The 18,118-nt window shown below is 36.9% G+C and overlaps 1 protein-coding gene and 1 pseudogene across 1 annotated transcript; one reads left to right on the forward strand and one right to left on the reverse strand.

The window, feature by feature from the left end:
* Nucleotides 1-358: 358 nt before the first annotated feature.
* LOC104723917 (signal recognition particle subunit SRP54 3-like) lies at nt 359-13,607 on the reverse strand. The gene is made up of 9 exons (XM_010442354.3): nt 8,926-13,607; nt 8,760-8,859; nt 2,059-2,212; nt 1,673-1,823; nt 1,444-1,592; nt 1,227-1,327; nt 973-1,130; nt 772-886; nt 359-687 (listed from the first exon to the last, which is right to left on the reverse strand). Exons 1-9 carry the CDS (start codon nt 9,340-9,342, stop codon nt 359-361), a joined length of 1,674 nt encoding a protein of 557 aa, XP_010440656.2. The 5' UTR covers nt 9,343-13,607.
* On the forward strand, nt 3,228-4,415 carry LOC104723907 (CBL-interacting serine/threonine-protein kinase 9-like; annotated as a pseudogene).
* Nucleotides 13,608-18,118: the final 4,511 nt, after the last annotated feature.

Below are 18,118 nucleotides of genomic sequence, written 5' to 3' on the forward strand. Positions count from 1 at the left end.
TATATTAGTTTTGTTAACAAGACAATGCAGATTCAGTCGGATGGTGCAACATCGATTATACTAACACAAACATGAAAAAGGTGTTTTTTTTTTGTCTATCATCAACAAAATACCAAACTTGAATTTGGATGATAGCATAACTAGTAACTACAACGACAATAGTCCAATCAATAGACTATAACGTTACACATAGAAATTAGTTAAATACATAACTCGATTAATGTATACGGAGATCACATAATCACATATTTTATCCCTTTTATGTCCTAAATTAAATTTCCCTTAAGCACACTTTATATTTTACCCACGCATTAACACTTTATAGTATTTAGTGTTCATAGTTATGGACTGGAAGAAATTACTCGTCTCGGCCACCAAACATTCCCATCAGGTCTTTACCCGAACCCATCTGCTTCATGAGACTCTGCAAACCACCCATGCCACCAATCTGTTTTAGCATTTGAGGTGTTAGGACCTTACTCAAATGCTGCGAGTTTTTGTTTCTCGAGAGTGAGCTCATATTTCCTTTCTCTAACATCTTAAGCCCTTTCACCTTCCCCCACATTGTTGCTAGCCTCTTGTACTCTTCCAACATGTCCATCACTTCTGTTACAATCCTCCCTGACCCTCTTGCTATCCGCATTATCCTTGACCCGTTAAACACCTTCGGATTTGAGCTGTCCAGTTCTGCACAACCACCCATCACTTATTCTCAAAACTAGCATTACTTTTACAAAGAACAAAATTTCCAAATAAAAACATTGTTCTTACCTTCATTTGTCATAGAATCCATCATTGTCATGTATCGCTTTATCTTCGCCTGGCTTTCTTTCTCATGTCCCTCTGGCATCATTTCAGCACAAATTCCAGGTAGCATGGAGAAAACCTACACACACACCAACACCGTATTCTGTCTTATCAGCATCATGGTGTGCTCTTCAGCCCTAATAGTATTTGACAAGAGATTCTGACCTCCTTAAGTGGGCCCATGTTCAGTATGTTCTGGAACTGATCGTACATAATTCTCAATGTAAAGTTACCATGAGAGAGCTTTTCCAGAAGTTCAGGCTGTTGATCTTTAGGTACCACCTCTTGTAGTTTATTTACGAATCCAGACCAATCACCATTTCCTGTTGCACATATACATTATCAAAATTCTGAGTCAACAACAAACCATGGTGAGCCTTTGATTACTCTTCACAGTTAGTCAATGGCAAGATATTTACCTAAGAGACGGCTGACAAATGGTTTAGCGTCAAAAATTTCAAAGTCATCCATATGCTCTCCTGTTCCAATGAATATGACAGGACTTTTTGTAGCTGCAACACTAACAAGATGAAAAAAAAAATGATCACATTCACTTGCCCAATTGGAAAAGCGAGCAAGATTTCCATATCAACATTTCGAGTACATGACCACTCAGCAACTACAAGAGATACTTACGCGCTAAGAGCACCACCACCCTTGGCATGGCCGTCCATCTTAGTAATAATTACAGCTCCCACTGCAACACTTTGTTTAAATGCTTGAGCTTGTTCAAACGCAGCTTGACCAATACTGCTATCCATAGCAAATATAACAAGATCTGGTTTCTGTAAAGTGAAAAGGCCACGATCATGGCCTCCAACATAATAAACAGTGAAACAGAAGACTTAAAGAAAAGAGAGCAAACCGTTGCTTCAGCAACTTGACGCATTTCTTCAAAGAGAGAAGCTTCTTGTTTATGGCGACCACTGGTGTCAACAATAATAAGATCACAATTTTCTTTCTTGAACCTATCAACTCCCTCAACAGCAATTTTCGCAGGATCGGATTCCGTGTAGCTGCGAAGAATCAAAAATTAGCATAAGCACATTCTGCTATCAAAGTATGCTTTAGCAAATGGTTTTACACAGACACTTCTGTATGGGAGCTAATATCCTTTGGAAATGCAAACACTAAAAAGTCTTACGACCACACAAGAAGAAAGCTGATACTAGAGAAACCTTAACACAAAGAAGGGGATAGACAAGACAAGAACAAGTTCACATAACACAAGAATGGTGTTGATTTGAGTACCTTCCATAGAAGGGGATCTTGGCCTTGGTGGCATTCTGTTTCAGCTGATCGAAAGCACCAGCCCTGAAAGTATCCGCACACACTAGAGCTGGTTTGTACCCTTTCTTCTGATGATAATAAGCATACTTGGTACAAGTTGTGGTTTTTCCAGCACCTACCCATAGTAATCTATATATATAAAGTAGACTTTGCTCATTCCTTGTGCTGCCACCTCAGCATACCAATGTGTGTAATAAGGCCTTAACAAATCGAGTTAGCCCATTTTCGTTCTCGATTATTTCCTTCTTCTGTGTTTCCAAGCCCAGTTCATATTTTCTCTCAGGGCCCAAATATCATTATCCGTTTGCTTTGTTCTCCAAATAAACCCTTTCTGCACGAATGTCTTCTCCACCGTCTTCTGCTGTGCGACCTCAACCTCCCCGTCTTCATGTTTCCTCCCTTCTATCGTTATCGTTTGGTTTACCTCTGAAACCGCCTAATCTGTCCTTCAATGCTTTCTCTTTCAATAGTAGTCCCACTACTTCTCATTCAATTTTGTGTTCCGCTTAATCATTCCTTTAATGTTTTCTCTATCAATAGTAGTCCCACTACTTGTCATTCAATTTCTGGTATTTCAATTCCTATATAACGCCATCTTCTCCAATTTCATTCTTTTTACAATTCCTCCAATATCTGAAATTTCTATTATCTATTATGGATTCTAATGTTCTTTCATTCGCTAATCTGAAGGCCGGACGCCTACACCAACAGATTATAGGGAGGATGCAAAGCATATAAAGTGTTCTGTATGCGCTCCAAAGATAGAATCATATATAGGCTCTAATTTCGAGGGCATATTTGTTTAACTTGCGGGCAGGTTTTGTCGGACAAAGGCTATGACGGAGCAGCAGCAGATATCTGGTCTTTTGGTGTAATTCTATATGTGCTCATGGCTGGTTACTTGCCTTTTGATGAGCCTAATCTCATGACATTATACAAACGTGTAAGTTTTCTCTTCCTCTGCTTCTTCTTACTTACTTTTCCTCAGTACTTTCTTAATCTCATCTTTGGTGTACTTCAGATATGCAAGGCTGAGTTTAGCTGCCCACCATGGTTCTCTCCAGGTGCCAAGAGAGTCATTAAGCGTATTCTCGAACCCAGCCCTGTAACCATAAGCACCTCTTACATGAATGCATAACTTGAGATGTGTCAACCATAAGATCAAATGGTCTAAAATGTGCAAGAGCTTAACAATACTTCTTTTTTTCTGTCTATATTGCAGAGAATAAGTATTGCAGAGTTACTAGAAGATGAATGGTTCAAGCAAGGATACAAGCCGCCATCATTTGATCAAGATGATGAGGACATTCACCATAGATGATGTTGATGCTGCTTTCAATAACTCCAAGGTAAAAAAAAACCATCCGCGCCATTTTCCCAATATTCTTTGTAGTTCATTTACAGTAAAGCAACTAATACTACTCTGCTGTGCATGTGTTGTTACTATAGGAATGTCTTGTGACAGAGAAGAAGGAGAAACCGGTATCCATGAACGCTTTCGAACTTATCTCTAGCTCAAGAGAGTTCAGTCTTGAAAACTTGTTTGAGAAGCAAGCCGTACGAACTCTTTTTCTACTTACTATTTGTTTCGATTGTCTAATATTATCATATGCATATATGGGGTAGTCTAACTAAAGCTGTTCTTTTATTGGTGTTGCAGCAACTTGTGAAGAGAGAGACGCGGTTTACATCTCAACGATCTGCGAGTGAGATAATGTCGAAAATGGAAGAAACAGCAAAGCCATTAGGCTTCAATGTCGTAAAGACAACTACAAGGTTTGTTTGTTCGTCTTCTTTATTTTGTCTGTGTCAAATTATGTCTTTGTAGCTCCAACATTATAAAACATTTGTTTGATAAAATCGCAGATAAAAATGAAAGGAGACAAAAGTGGTCGTAAAGGTCAGCTCTCCGTAGCTACAGAGGTAAGAAGAAAGATAGGTTTTGGTGATAACAACACTCCGGTTTGGTGAATACTGTTGTTTATCTAACTGTTTTGGTTTGGTCATCGATTTAATAAGTGTTTGAAGTTGCGCCATCGTTGCATGTGGTAGAGCTTAGGAAAACCGGCGGTGATACCCTTGAGTTTCACAAGGTAAATGTTTCAGTTCAATCTTTATCCGGTTCAGATCCGGTTAACACCTCGAGTAATTGGTTTATGTTTGAAATTATTTTTTGCAGTTCTACAAAAACTTCTCATCTAGATTAAAGGATGTAGTCTGGAATACTGATGCAGCCTCTGAAGAACATAAGCAATAAGATATAATAACAAATTGTTTATCAATTCAGATTTTTTTAAAAATTAAAGTCGAACTTGTATAATGAATAATTAGTAAAATTTGGAGTTGGCAAAACTAAAATATATTGCTAACAAAAAGAAGCCGAACTTATTAGAAGTGGGCTTATATGGAGGAGGTATAGATCCATAAGTTAGCCTTAGCCATATGCGATCTTCCTCAAAACTCGGTTTTGGCTTACTTTTATGTTTGACTCAAACGTCCAAGTCAAACAGTTAAATTAGTCAAACGTCCAATAAATGAAAGGGATCGTTGCGTCATAGTCGGGAAGTTCACTAATCGAGTATAGTTGAAACAATATTGTCACTTTATGGCTACGGTTTTGGCAAGTGGCAACGATTCACACTTCACAATAACACAATACCGATATGGAATACAATGATAACAAAATAAATTAACTGGAAAACAACGTACAAAGTGTGGATCTAGATTTTTTTTTTAAATAATGGATTGGTTAAGAAACTGCAATTCCAAAAGTTATTTTTATGCTTTATAGATATATATTACACACACACACAAATGTTGTATATATAACCAATGATAAGACTATAAATTGTCCATGTCAATGATAAAAACTTAGAAAGAAATTGTGGCGGATAAAAAAGACCTGAAAAAATTGTCGCTACTTTGTTGCTAAATCCATAAACTTTTCAAAACAGATGACTATGATTTGGCAACAGAAACATGTATAACAGATAAATTGGTTGCGTATTAGCAATTTAACATAATCAATCTATAATAGTCGATATAAAAAGAAAATCAGTAAACATTTTGTCGTGGCGTTGTAATAGATTAGTACTGTGATTTAATATTATCCATTTAAATGGTTTTCAAACAAACACTGTATCATCTACTTTAATCGTTACAAACAAAAATTTAATTTAAGGAGTAATTCATACTTTTTATAGGAGTTAAGCTAAGCCTACACATCTGTTATCATTCAGCGTACTAAGTACTACAGTACTATGCATATGATATTACACGGCCAAAATAAACCCTTTTATCAATATCGTTTTCAATAGACGAAAAGGTTTCTTCCATCTCTATTTCATTTATCACTCCCTCGATTAAGGAATAGTTATCTAATTTGTGTGTTTTTCCTCTAGAGTTGTGTCATCCAAGGTTCGATCAATGTTACCCACCTTGCAAAATTTGAAGACTCGCTGCGTGATGGGGGCCTATATATTATGTTAGACTTTGAAGTCATCATAAGCAACTCATGTTTCAAGCTTACTTCAATATGTTTCATATCAACTACTGTTTTTGAAAAATTTGATGTGTCTTTTGGGATTTTCCCAAAAGAGTTTTTCAGGTTCCGTACTCATGAGTAGTTGATTTCTCTTGCCAACACCAATACTGATCTTCCAAGTCTGTCTTATTTTTAAACCTTTCAATGTTTCCTGCTTCCAATATTAATTAGATCTCTTGAAGCTCAGTTCCATAATCGATAGTCTGTGAGCTCGCTGCTTTTAGATGGGTCAACCTAAAAAAATGTAGACAATATTAAGAGTGGGCGTCTTCAATTTCCTTTGTAGACCAAAAATCACTTCTGTTGTTTTGTCAAGTTAACCAGTTGTCCCCCCTCATGGTTGCGTCTTAACTTTCCCTCTCTGCTCCCTCATTAGATGTCATGGGCCAAGTATGTTCAAGCATGGCATATAGAAATAGAATCACAGAGACCTTGGAGAGGATGTTAGTAGTCCTGTCCCTTGAAAGGTTTGACCCTCTCTGACTTACACCTACTTCCGTGTACGCTGAATACAGTTCTTACATTAACCCTTTTTATTGCTTTTACACTTGTATTTTTTGTTTGGAAGCGGGGAGAAAGTTCGTCTCATTGCTTTTGACGATCACGCAACTTCACTTGAGAAGGTTTTGAGGGAAAAAGAAGGCGGGGCTAACATATTGTTGGCTACTAATTTCAACCCAAAGTTATTTGGAGGTATGTCATATTTAAAATCCCCACAACAATTCAGACTGTTTCCTTTACTGCATCTTAAACTAGGATGTCCACTAACGATAAGCTATTCACCAGGTGAACTTTACCTCAATGCTACTTCTGGGACCAAATTTTATTCAGATTTAGACTTCACAACAACTGCTCAGTTTGCCGATAGGTAGTGATATGTTTTATCCTGTAACGTTTTAAAATACTAATTCACACTAACTTCGACATGTCCCTTAACCATATTTTCGTCCATTAACAAGCAGGCTAAAGGGGAAACAGGAAAAAGACACCAACTATATTGCACCAATCCATGGTATTTCGAAGATTGAACATATATCTACCGACATCTAGATCACGGAAACAAAAGCTCAATCTTATGCAGACAAAAAGGTCTCCTCGATATCAAGAACCCAAATATCTTTACAGTTGCTGGAGAATTTCACGGTCTTGGCAAAGATCAAAGCTTCGTCAGAGACTCTCTACACAGCCGTGGCGTAGCTTTGACCCATGACGTTGTTCTTAACGTAATCGGCACACTGAACCGAAATCGATTCCCACAGGACAAGATTGTTCATCCCCGCCATGATTTTGTAGATCGTACAAGGCAAAGCGATATCTTCTTCACCTGCTTTCTTGTGCATTCTTCACCTGTTTTAAACGTAACGTCTTGCCATCAAAGTAAAATAAGTAATTTTATTTCAAACATGTATAATTTTATTCTATACATATAGCAATTTAGATTTAATAAAACATAACACATACGGCACTATAACACAGCTCAATAACAGTTTATTCTACTGAAATGCAATTTTTTCAAAAGGATAAAAGTAAAGCGTGTACACTATGAAGGTCTGTTGCTGAAAAGATCCTGGGAGAAAAAGAAAGCAACATGCATATATACGGTAGAAAAAAATAAAATTCTTACACATTTTTGAATAAAAACAGTTTCGACACAATACTAACTGTAATTAGTCAAATTATACATATACCCACATTAAAATTTAATTTAGTTTTAACCAAAAAAAAAATATTTTACATATTTTGACAAAATACCAACTCATTCGAATTTTTCTAGACTTTAGTATAACTAATTTTCATATTGAGCAATTTGTTATACAAATAATCCTATTTTAATATTTTATTTTTAAAAAAGGAAAATAAATTATACTTAACGCAAAACATATCTGTATTACAAATATCAAACAAAACAACATAAGCAACCAAAATCAAATACAAAAACCAAAAAAATAATAAGCACACCAAAATCCAAAACAAATGCCTCAAAATAATAACTAATCGAATGAAGCAAAGGAACCCGGTTATACGGGATCAAGAGAGAAATCAGTTGGATTTAAAATAGCAAACAGTTTATGAACAATGGTACAATTAATATTCAAAAAAATAGCTTAAATAATCCGGTTCTTTGGTTTTCAGATTCAATGCTTCATCTTCCAAATTCATATATTATATATTACTTCTTACATCATACTATAATATTATTTAAAACAACCACAAGCCAGCGAAGCTCAAAACAACCAAAATATTAACAACATATATAAAACAATCTTCTCAAAAAAAAAAAACAACATTGCCATTCTGTAATTATCATTGGCTAATTCATTAAGCTATGAGTCACCAAATTTTACATATCTACCGTTGATTAGATGCAATCTAATGGTCGAAAATCAACACTTACCTAACCCTTCTTCTCTTATTTTATAACATGTCGAAAAATTTAAATTCTATTATTTTCCATCAGGTTTTTAATCTTCGACGCTTGTGTGCCAGATCCAAAAGGTTTAGTTCGTTTTTTCACAATCACTGCCAAAGGAAAAAAGGGTAATACGTTTCTTGATTGTTCCAACTCTTACGATTTCCTCATTTCCCTTTTGCTTCTCTTCTCCTTTTCAGGTTTTGACTCTACAAATCTTATAGTTTCCTTTTTTGTTCAATAGAAATCTCATGTACCAGGTTTATATTTTTTTAACTCTTTTGGTCAATTTATTGTAATAGATCTTCTCTTATCATTTTTAGGTTCTCGATCTTCTCTTTTGGTGAACCGATTTTAAACATATGTAATTTTTTATTGTATTGAGTTTCTTAATTTTGTTAGTATTAAATTTCTTTATTTGATTGTTTTTTAAAAGAAAAACAAAAAAAAAGGAATCATTGCTATCAATACAGAGAGGATTTCAATGGAACCAAAATCTAACAAAAAAACGAAAGTATAAAATAAATATACAATACCAACATAATAGTATATACAACAAAACTGATAATACACTTTAATCCAACTACCGTGCGTAGCGCGGATCCATTACTAGTAATAAATAAATAAAAAATTACGACAGATTTAACTATGAATATACAAAAACTGCAATCTAACTACTCAATAGAAACACCATCAAACCAACCTCACCTTGTAATCCGACAAACAGTACTACGCTAGGTTTGGTCTTTTTGGGAGCAAAGGCAGACTTTCCTGGATCCAGCATCTTGCAGAGTTCACAGAAGATAGCCTGAAAGGGGAATCATGAGCAATTTCCATCGAAATAAGGAAATAGAGTTGCATGCAGTAAAAGAACCTGCTCAATGATACGCCGCTTGTTGTGGCCGACTGCTAGATCCTCAAGATTGACGATTTTCTTAATATTGGTCTGCATCTCCTTCACAAGGTGGAAAGAAACATCGGACTGGAGCAGAGCGCGAGTGATCTCGTTCAAGCAATCATTCAGAGCCTTTTCATCGACAATTGTCGCATTTTTCATCTGCTGTATGGCGCCGGTAATCCGACCGCACAGCTCCGCCAACACCATTATTCGCTTATTGTTGATCAGAGATTTTTTTTTCTTTTTTTTTTTGGTTGTTGTTGTTGTCGGATATTGGAAAGATCGAACGAGACGGAAGAAGTTGAGTATCTTACTTAATTTCTTAATCATAAATGTAAATCCCCTTACTAAACAGATTAGGATCAAAACGGTGGGTCTATAGATGGGTCGCATGCCTTAATTATATGGTTATTTAATTGTGTTTTTCCATAAATTTTATTGTCACTCCAATTTATTGGTTGTAGAATTATATAATAAGATGTTATAGGGGTATTGAAGTTGATATTTTAAAGTATTCTAAAGTATTCTTAAAATCTTTTATTATTCAATTGAAGATTTTAAAAAATCTCATGAAATTTTATGTTATTCAACTAAAATTTATATAAAATCCTTTAAAATAATTTAGTTACTCTTGCTATTCAATCAATAGTTTATAAAATCAAATTTAAATATCTTGTTATTCAAAATATCACAATTTTTTTCAGAATGCTACTTTGAATGATTTTAGGAGATTTTTTTTTTTAGTTGAAAAATACTTCTCTCAAAATCATATCCTTTAAGATAGAATTTTGAAGGATTTCATAAAAAAATTGTCTAAGCCAAAACTAGAGAGCGAGAAAAGCTCGTTATCTTTTTCTTCTCCACCGTCTCCAATGTCGAGAGGACCAGGTCGTTTAACACATAATGTGGCACAGTTTGCTGATGCTCAGTTCAAGCAACTCTCCACTCTTTATGGACAACAAATCATCGCTGGCTCCAATCAAGCTTGTGTTGTCTCCTTTCACTCTTGCCTTTGACATCGCTGGTTCGGCACCTCGTGGCTTTAGCTACGACTGCTTTGTTGTGCCTTTGTACTGTCTTCGGTCAAGAATTAATTCCGGTTCCTTTGCAACACCCACGTCCATCATAAATTGAGGCAAGGAAAGAGCAGATGTAGGAGGGTTAGGACAAAGTTTTAGCTGACTAACATGAAACACATCATGTATGGTGGTTCCACGTGGTAGAACAAGTTTGTAAGCAACATTTCCTACACGGTCGATCACACGAAAAGGTCCATAGAAGCGAGGTGAGAGCTTTTGAGGTACCTGTTTGGTTTTGAGAGAATTCTGTCTGTAGGGTGGAGTTTGAGATAGACATGATCTCCAATAGTTACTAATTTACTTTCCACATTTGTATCATGAAATTCAATTAGTATAACCTGTTCATAGTTAGTATCACATACGTTTTTTGTTGATCTCCGTCAAGGAGTTGTGTGTCACATTCAAGTTTGTTTCTCTTTGCTTCTATTTTTTTCTCACATTCATATTTGCTTATCTCTCTTTCTCAAGTTTGCCTCTCTCTCTATCACATTTGCTTCTCTTTCTCTCTCTCTCTCCTTACTCTGTTTTTGTTCTTGTCTAGATAGACAGTCTTTAGAGTTTATGATAGGATACAAGGAGAAGGTTCTGGTGACATGGGCTCAAAGGAGGTGGTCGTAATAAGAAGATCAGCAAGGCCACATAAGCGGAACCAAAAGTACATCGTTTGAATAAGTCTCACGACTTATCCCTTTGTTTAATTGTTCAAATAAGAGAATGAGTCTCCCTTGTTTGTAGGCAACGTTCTCCACTTTTCCCAATTCCTGCATTGTAGGAGTCGATGACTCCACTTTCTGTTTCATTTGCTTCTTGTACTTTGGCTATTTAAATCAATGAAAAACAACAAAAATAGGTAGTCTAAACTACCAATCAAACAGCTGAGTTCTTATTATCTTCTCTTGCTTTCAAGAGTGACTGAAATTAGCTTAAGGGCTATCATTTTGGTATCAGAGCACCTATCCTTCACGACCCCTATATTTTTTTTCATCGCTTTTCCACCCATCAACATTGCTAGAACAACATGAAATTCACAACGATTGGTCGTGACTCTAGAGTCAATGGCCAATAGCAAGGAACAAATCAAGAGTCTGGAAACCAACCTGGGTTTAGTCCGTGAGGAAATACGCGATCTAAGCACCATCATGGAGGAGAAATTTAAAACCATGGGCGACACTTTCCAGCACTAGATGGAGGAATCCCTCAATCGAATGACGGATACAATGCAGACAATGGTCACCAAACCGTGATGGTGGATCTAGAGACTGCCCCCGCAGTACAGATCCATCATTATATGTGCCGGTGCTACGAGGAGAGTACACACTAGCCCCAAATCGGGTATCAAACTGGATTTTCCTAGGTTTAACGGAGGGGATCCAACGGAGTGGATGAGCAAGGCTAAGCAGTATTTTGCCTACCACGAGATGCCGCTCAATGAACGGGTGGTTTTTGCCTCCTACCACCTCACCGAGGAAGCTAACCTTTGGTGGCAAGCCAAGGCAAAGGCAATTGGTCTGCCGGTACATCAGATTTCCTGGAAACGGTTCGAGAGGGAGTTATGGACCCGATTTGGACCCATCGACGGAGAGGACTTTGACGAAGCGCTGTGTCATATCCAACAAAAGGGGTCCTTGCTTGAATTCCAACGGGAGTTTGAGCGACTTCAGAACAAAGTGGAAGGCTAGACCGAGAGAGCACTAGTCGGAGCTTTCATGGGCAGTTCGCACAAATCAATTTCTAGTGGTATACAACTCTTCAAGCCGCGATCGTTACTAGAAATCAGTGATATGGCGAGATGGCGTGACGACCAGTTACAGCAGGAAAAGCGGTGGTCGGGACCACGACCATATCAACCAAAACCACCACAATCACCTAGCCAGCTAGAAGGGCCACCTCTGAACACTGAGAAACAAGTCGCTGCACCAAAACGTCCTGAGTTGGGATGAATTAAAAAAAAAACGGACTTTGTGGCTCAGTTTCAGCTGCGACGAACGTTACTCTCCCGGCCACAGGTGTAAACAGCCACAACTGTTCATCATAGAAGCAGCAGAGGATAATAATTTGGAGAGCAAGGAGGGTACCGATGGTTCGCCACAACCTGAAATCACCCTTCACGCGTTGAACGGTTGGGACGCTTCCACGACGACCCGTCTCCGTGCCAAAATCAAGAACCAGAACTTGCTTGCCCTTGTGGATAGCGGATCCACGCATAATTTTATCAGTGAGAAAGCTGCGTAAGGAATTAAGCTGAAGGAGACGGCGACGACCCCATTCACAGTTAGCGTGGCGAATGGTTCGCCATTGCAATGTCGCCGTCGGTATGACGATGTCTCAATTCAGTTGGGCAACGCCTCTTTCACGGTCACATTGTATGCCCTTCCTTTGGTGGGCTTAGATTTTGTAATGGGGGTCCAATGGCTAGAGAGTCTTGGGCCTATGTATGTGATTGGAAAGCCCAAACCCTTCAATTCCATTGGCAAGGCAAACACATTCTGCTTAAAGGGCTCTATCCACCAGTGATCCAACAAACTACTCACCACAATGTTGAGAAGGCGCGTCGTCAGGGACAAACCTTATTTGCGATATGTGCGACGGAGCCAACGACAGAGCTGAAGCCGTTGAGCGATGATATTCGTGTGTTGGTAACTGAATTTGAAGATATCTTCCAACCACCACAGGCCTTGCCTCCACCTCGAGCCATCGAACATCGAATCAACCTTAAGGAAGGTACTAATCCCATCAATGTTCGTCCTTATCGTTACACTTATTTTCAAAAGGACGAGATTGATAAGCAGGTTTCGGACATGCTCCAATCTGGCATCATCCGCCCAAGCTCAAGTCCCTTTTCATCGCTTGTCCTCCTTGATGTGAGCACAGGATCGAAAACGCATCCAGGACGCTCGAGCCAGACCTAGACACCTCTCGGACACTCATATCACCCGCGGGACAACTTGGAGCAAGCATGCCTAGGATCATTCCCGGTACAACCACTCAGACCAAGAACTCATCCAGGACTTCAAGACACAAGATCAACCACTTCGTCCAAGCATTCGTCCAAGAAGACCAAGAGATCGACTCGGCCAAGGCAACCATCGACGAGATGGTCTTCGTCCTTACCCAAGGATGAGGGCGCCAAAGACGTCAGGATCATGACTCGTACTCTTTTTCCTTACTTCGGGGTTTTCCCATGAGGTTTACCGGAGAAGGTTTTAACGAGGCGACGAGTGCTGACGCACAACACCGCGTTTAACCCAAGGATGCATGCAACACCGCGTTTAATATCAATGATGTGCATTCGCACTCAGCCTAAGGACGCAGCCTTTCTTTCTGTCTTTTTTCCTTTATGCTTTGCGTTTTGAACATTTCTAGATTCTTCCCATGTGAACGTTGGAATAGTGTGACGTGTGTGGACCTTTTTAAACCACGTAGAGGGCGTCGTGTTCACCGTCTGTGGAGACGCGTCAAGGGCAACGTGTGCGGACCAAAGCGAGTTCGCATGTCCCTAGTTCCCTCTAAACCCTTACACTATTTAAGCTCCCAAAGCCGCTAGCTTAGGTCCTTTAGACTTAAATATAGAATTAATTTCACAAAGAGAGAATCTTTGTTTCTTGTCTCTCCTTTCTCCTTTCTCGCAAATTAGTCTGGAACTAAGCTTGAAGGAATCCCTAGGAGATTCACGAACAGTGATCTCCTAGTCCGACCGTATCACGAGCCGAGCCATCTCTCGTGAGTCGTCGCATCGATCCACCGTTCCGTCCGCTGCGTCCGTACTTCCGTCCGTACGTAGCTTCCCTTCCATCCATCTTGTTGAGAATCGATCGGGTCGAGTTTCTTACCAAGACATTCTCCTATCCGTCCATCCGTTGCGTTCGACCGTCCATCCGAATTACCGTCCGATCATCCGTATGCGACGTCCTATCCATCCGTCCATCATTTCTGGAGATCGCCGAGTCGAGTTTCTTATCGCTCGATCCCCTCTGTCCCATCAAGCCTTGAAGAGAACCGACCAGTTCGGAGACTGTACGTCGTTCCGCAACCAGAGATCCGCGTCCGACTGTCCGCAACGATCGTGCGATCATCCGCAGCGATCATCCATCCGCAGCAATTGTCCGTCCGTCCGTAGCAACCGTCCATCCGTATGTCTCCGCAAACGACTGCGACCCGCGCTCACATCATTGGTATCAGAGCTAAAAGTTCTTACAAGATTGTATCTATTCTTACTTTTCTGTTTTGCATCTTCATAAAAACCCAAAAAAATTGCATCTTTTATCATCCTTTGGATTCATTGTGCTCTAGGTTGTTAGTTTCTATCTTGTTCTCTTGTTGTGTTCTTGTTTGTTCTTGTTTGTGTTCTTGAGTGTTCTTAGTTTGTTTGTGCTAGATCTGTTTTAGGTTGTGTTGCTTTTCGTTTTGTTGTTATAGGGTGTTAGATCAGCTTTTGCTTTTGCCTTGTTGCTCTATTGCGTTTTCAAACCTTTTGCTTGGTAAATTTTTGGGGTAAAAGTCACTTGGTTTCTACCACTTGTTTTTTGCTCTTTAAATCTTAGCCAAAAGCGTTTTGAATTTCAAAAGTGGTCAAAACCACGTTTTTGAAATATTGTGTGGTCTAGGTTTAGTTTCCTTTTGTATGATAGAGGATTAGCCACCTCTAAAGTTCTTTTGGTTAAGGCCACCACATGTGGACGTGGACAGCCATCTTTAAACCTTGTAGTCTATGGGTGAGTTGTCATCTTGGCCTTTAGTGACTACTCTAACCAATCATTGGTTACTTTTTGTTTTTGGCTTTATGTGTTAAAATTGTTTGTCTTGTTCTCTTTTATTAGCGTTAGGATTATATTTAGTTTCCTTTGATCATTTACTTAGTCCTCTCTTCTTTTCTTGATTGCAAGGTACCATTACCGCGTCACCAACCGTAATATAGACAAATTAACTTTTCTTATAAACCTTCTATTTTCAGACCCGCGTAACTATTTCCTTAGCCACCCGTCGTAGAACCGTAAGGGCTCTAATACCAAAGTGAAACAACATACTCATTTTTATGTATAATAATAATAATAATATAATTAATATTTAATTACAGACCAAACAATAACCCAACAACAAACCAACATATCCAACTTCAAATAACATAAACCATCCATTAACATACATAACGGAAACATATAAACCAAAATAACAAATTTAGCACATCAATTCTAAAGTTCCAAATATAGCACCATATTTCCAATTAATTTTTTTAAAATTAAACTCTAAATTCTAAATACAAAACCCTACCCCTTCAAAACTAAATCCTAAATGTAAAATATAGAATCCAAACCTAATTTTTTTAAAATGTGTCAAATAATGTTATTTTGGAAGTTTATGGAGTGTGTACTATAATTGTCCATAAAATTTGTTTTAAAGCTATTATAGGATACTAGGTTAGTACCCACGCTACGCTGCGGGTTTGTTTATATAAATTTTTTTTTATAATTTCTTTTGTTTTGTACTTTTAAATATCATAATTCATAGGGTAATCGTTGTAAACATGTTTTTATAGTTTTGTTTTCTAGAAAAAACTCGCATCTATGCCACATAATCTAGCTTTCAAATCTCATGAGTCTTATGCACCAATGTTCTAGCTTCTTCTAAATCCAAATCTGTAAAACTTCTCAACTGTTTTAGCCTAATCATCAAAAGACTTCAATTTTATCTTAAACACAGTCTTCTCCACAGCTGACTCACTCGAACTACTACCACTATATCCCTGATTCAATCCCGCCATGATCCCACCAGCACCAGGTTTCATAACAACAACGGTTCAGAGTTTTCTGATGGCGACAAGGAAAAAGACTAGAATTTCTACACAGAAAAAGACTGGAATATTAAGGTTCAATTTGGCAGCCAAATCTGAAACATAGCATCAAGTATGAGAGACTCGTAGCCTTCACTTGCTTCAAGCATGGTTGGAGACTATTGTTCTTTTCTTTGGATGACATCCGATTAGGGTTTCGATGTCCTCTTTCTTTCCTCTGGTGTTGAGTGTGCGTTGCTCGTCACCTTCCTCAGTTGCCATACACAGGTTAATTTGAGTTCTTTTACTGTTTTTCTTGGATACCATAATAATTGGGCTGGACCCATAAAAGAAAGCAGAAGGAATGATGTGGAATGGAGAAGAATTATTATTGGACAAAATCTTGAGCTGTATTAATCCTTATAATTTAATTGGCTAACTGTTTTAACTGATGTGTCAACTCCTCCTTCAATTAAAAAGTTGAGGTGTCAACAATAGAGAGAAACACATTCAGTTTTTATTGTATTGTTTTCTCATTTTTAATGATGTTGTTCCTTTTTATAAGAATGTTACATATTATAAGGTAAAACCACATGAAAATTTTATAAGCTATCTCATATTTTATCTCTCTTTTGTTTTGTCATAATGTAACTACGAGGCCAATTGTTTTTAAAAAAATCCATGTGTATAACTTAGAACATATTAGGTATTGTGCATATATATATTCTTCTTTTAGTTTCTTGAGATTATGATATTTGCCTTCTAATTTTCAAGATATCATAAGGAACTTGAGAAAAGATAATGAGCTTATATGATTCTTTATTAATTTAGGATAATGTTAGTATAGGTTTATTTAAAATTAGTCAAGATTTATGCGAAAATGGTTTTATTGTGTCATTTTTTGAAAAATACTCCTTTTAGCTATCCACTTTCAAAAATATCCCTCATCAAATCAGAAAAGTTTATAAAGTTTTATAAGATTTAGAAGGTACTTCTTGATGATTGGAGACTCTCGATCCAAGTTTTTCTTAAGTATAAAAAAGTTTTTATAAGGTTTTACAAGGTATTTTAAAAGGCTTTACCAGGCTTTTTATAAAGTATTTATACGATATTTATAGGATATTTATAAGATTTTTTACATGTCTAAAGATAGTTTGTGTATGTTCTTATAAGGTTACACACTTATTTGAGTTGATCTCAATTTTTAGAAGCACTTTGGAGAAGATTTTTTAAAAGAGGCATTTAAAAAAAAGGGAATGGTATGGGAATTAGGCATTTTTTAAATTTCTCTTTATTATTTGGACATGTAGTAATTTTACTGCATAGAGACTAAAATATATGGATTAAATATATTTAAGATAATATTAGTTTTTCAAATATGAGACGATTTTAGTTTTCAATTTATTTACTTTGATAATTATGTTTTATTAATTTTTTCATTATGTTAATACTAAGTATGATATGAAAATACAATGCACATACTATTTTGATATGAAAATTATAACCTTACTCATTAGGGTTGAGGGCATAGGATTAATTGTCAATTTAATTTTAAAGTAATATACAATTAAATTATATTGTAAGATGAAGTGTTTAACTCTAAATCCAATTTTAAAAGTACAAAATATTTAGAATACTACTTCAAATATGACATATATTTTTTAAACTCATGAATTTTACGGAGACCTAATCTAGAAAACAAATTGGCGACGACGATATAATTCTGATAAATTATTTGTTTCGTATTTATTACATTATGTTTTTCGTTAAACAAACAAATAAAACTAAGACACACAAAAAATAACTTTGTATAGTCATCTCCGTAGTTATTTTCTACTCCTTCCGCCGTTCTCGAACCTGGAGGGAAGTTTTTCCGTCCATCATTACACAACCATTTTTCGATTGGTTTTTACCTTTAATGACATTTTCTGATTTTTCTTATATATATATATATATATATTATATTTGTGATGTAAGCAAATAAAGTAATCTGACGTAAAAAGAACATGTCATTAGACAAGATAATATATTATTTGTACAATACAGGTGCATATCCAATGCTGTTTTTAAAATTATATGTAGTAATTAGTAAATGATCCAATATAAATACAAATTTTCGATATTTTGAATGAGCATTACTAGGTTCAGTGACAAGACTCAAAATATCTTTATAAAAAGATAATACTCAAAATATAAAACCAGTGATGCAAAACTTAAAATAGTTGTCTGCTTACGCATATGCGATCAAATTGATTAGACGAGCACGGAGCACCTATAGAACATTGACATCCCATATAATTTACATCCTTATTAATTCGAATTC

This window comes from Camelina sativa, chromosome 2 (assembly GCF_030686135.1).
Source record: "Camelina sativa cultivar CO46 ecotype springtype chromosome 2, ASM3068613v1".
Lineage (NCBI taxonomy): Eukaryota > Viridiplantae > Streptophyta > Magnoliopsida > Brassicales > Brassicaceae > Camelina > Camelina sativa.

Bases quoted from the DNA above. Each gene is read 5' to 3' on its own strand.
- LOC104723917 (XM_010442354.3), bottom strand. From the start codon at position 9,342: ATGCGACCCATCTATAGACCCACCGTTTTGATCCTAATCTGTTTAGTA. The intron at 1,824-2,058 runs GTACTCAAATCA...GATTCTTCGCAG, and splicing joins AAGATCCCCTTCTATGGAAG to CTACACGGAATCCGATCCTG. The intron at 1,131-1,226 runs GTAAATATCTTG...TATGTGCAACAG, and splicing joins ATTTGTCAGCCGTCTCTTAG to GAAATGGTGATTGGTCTGGA.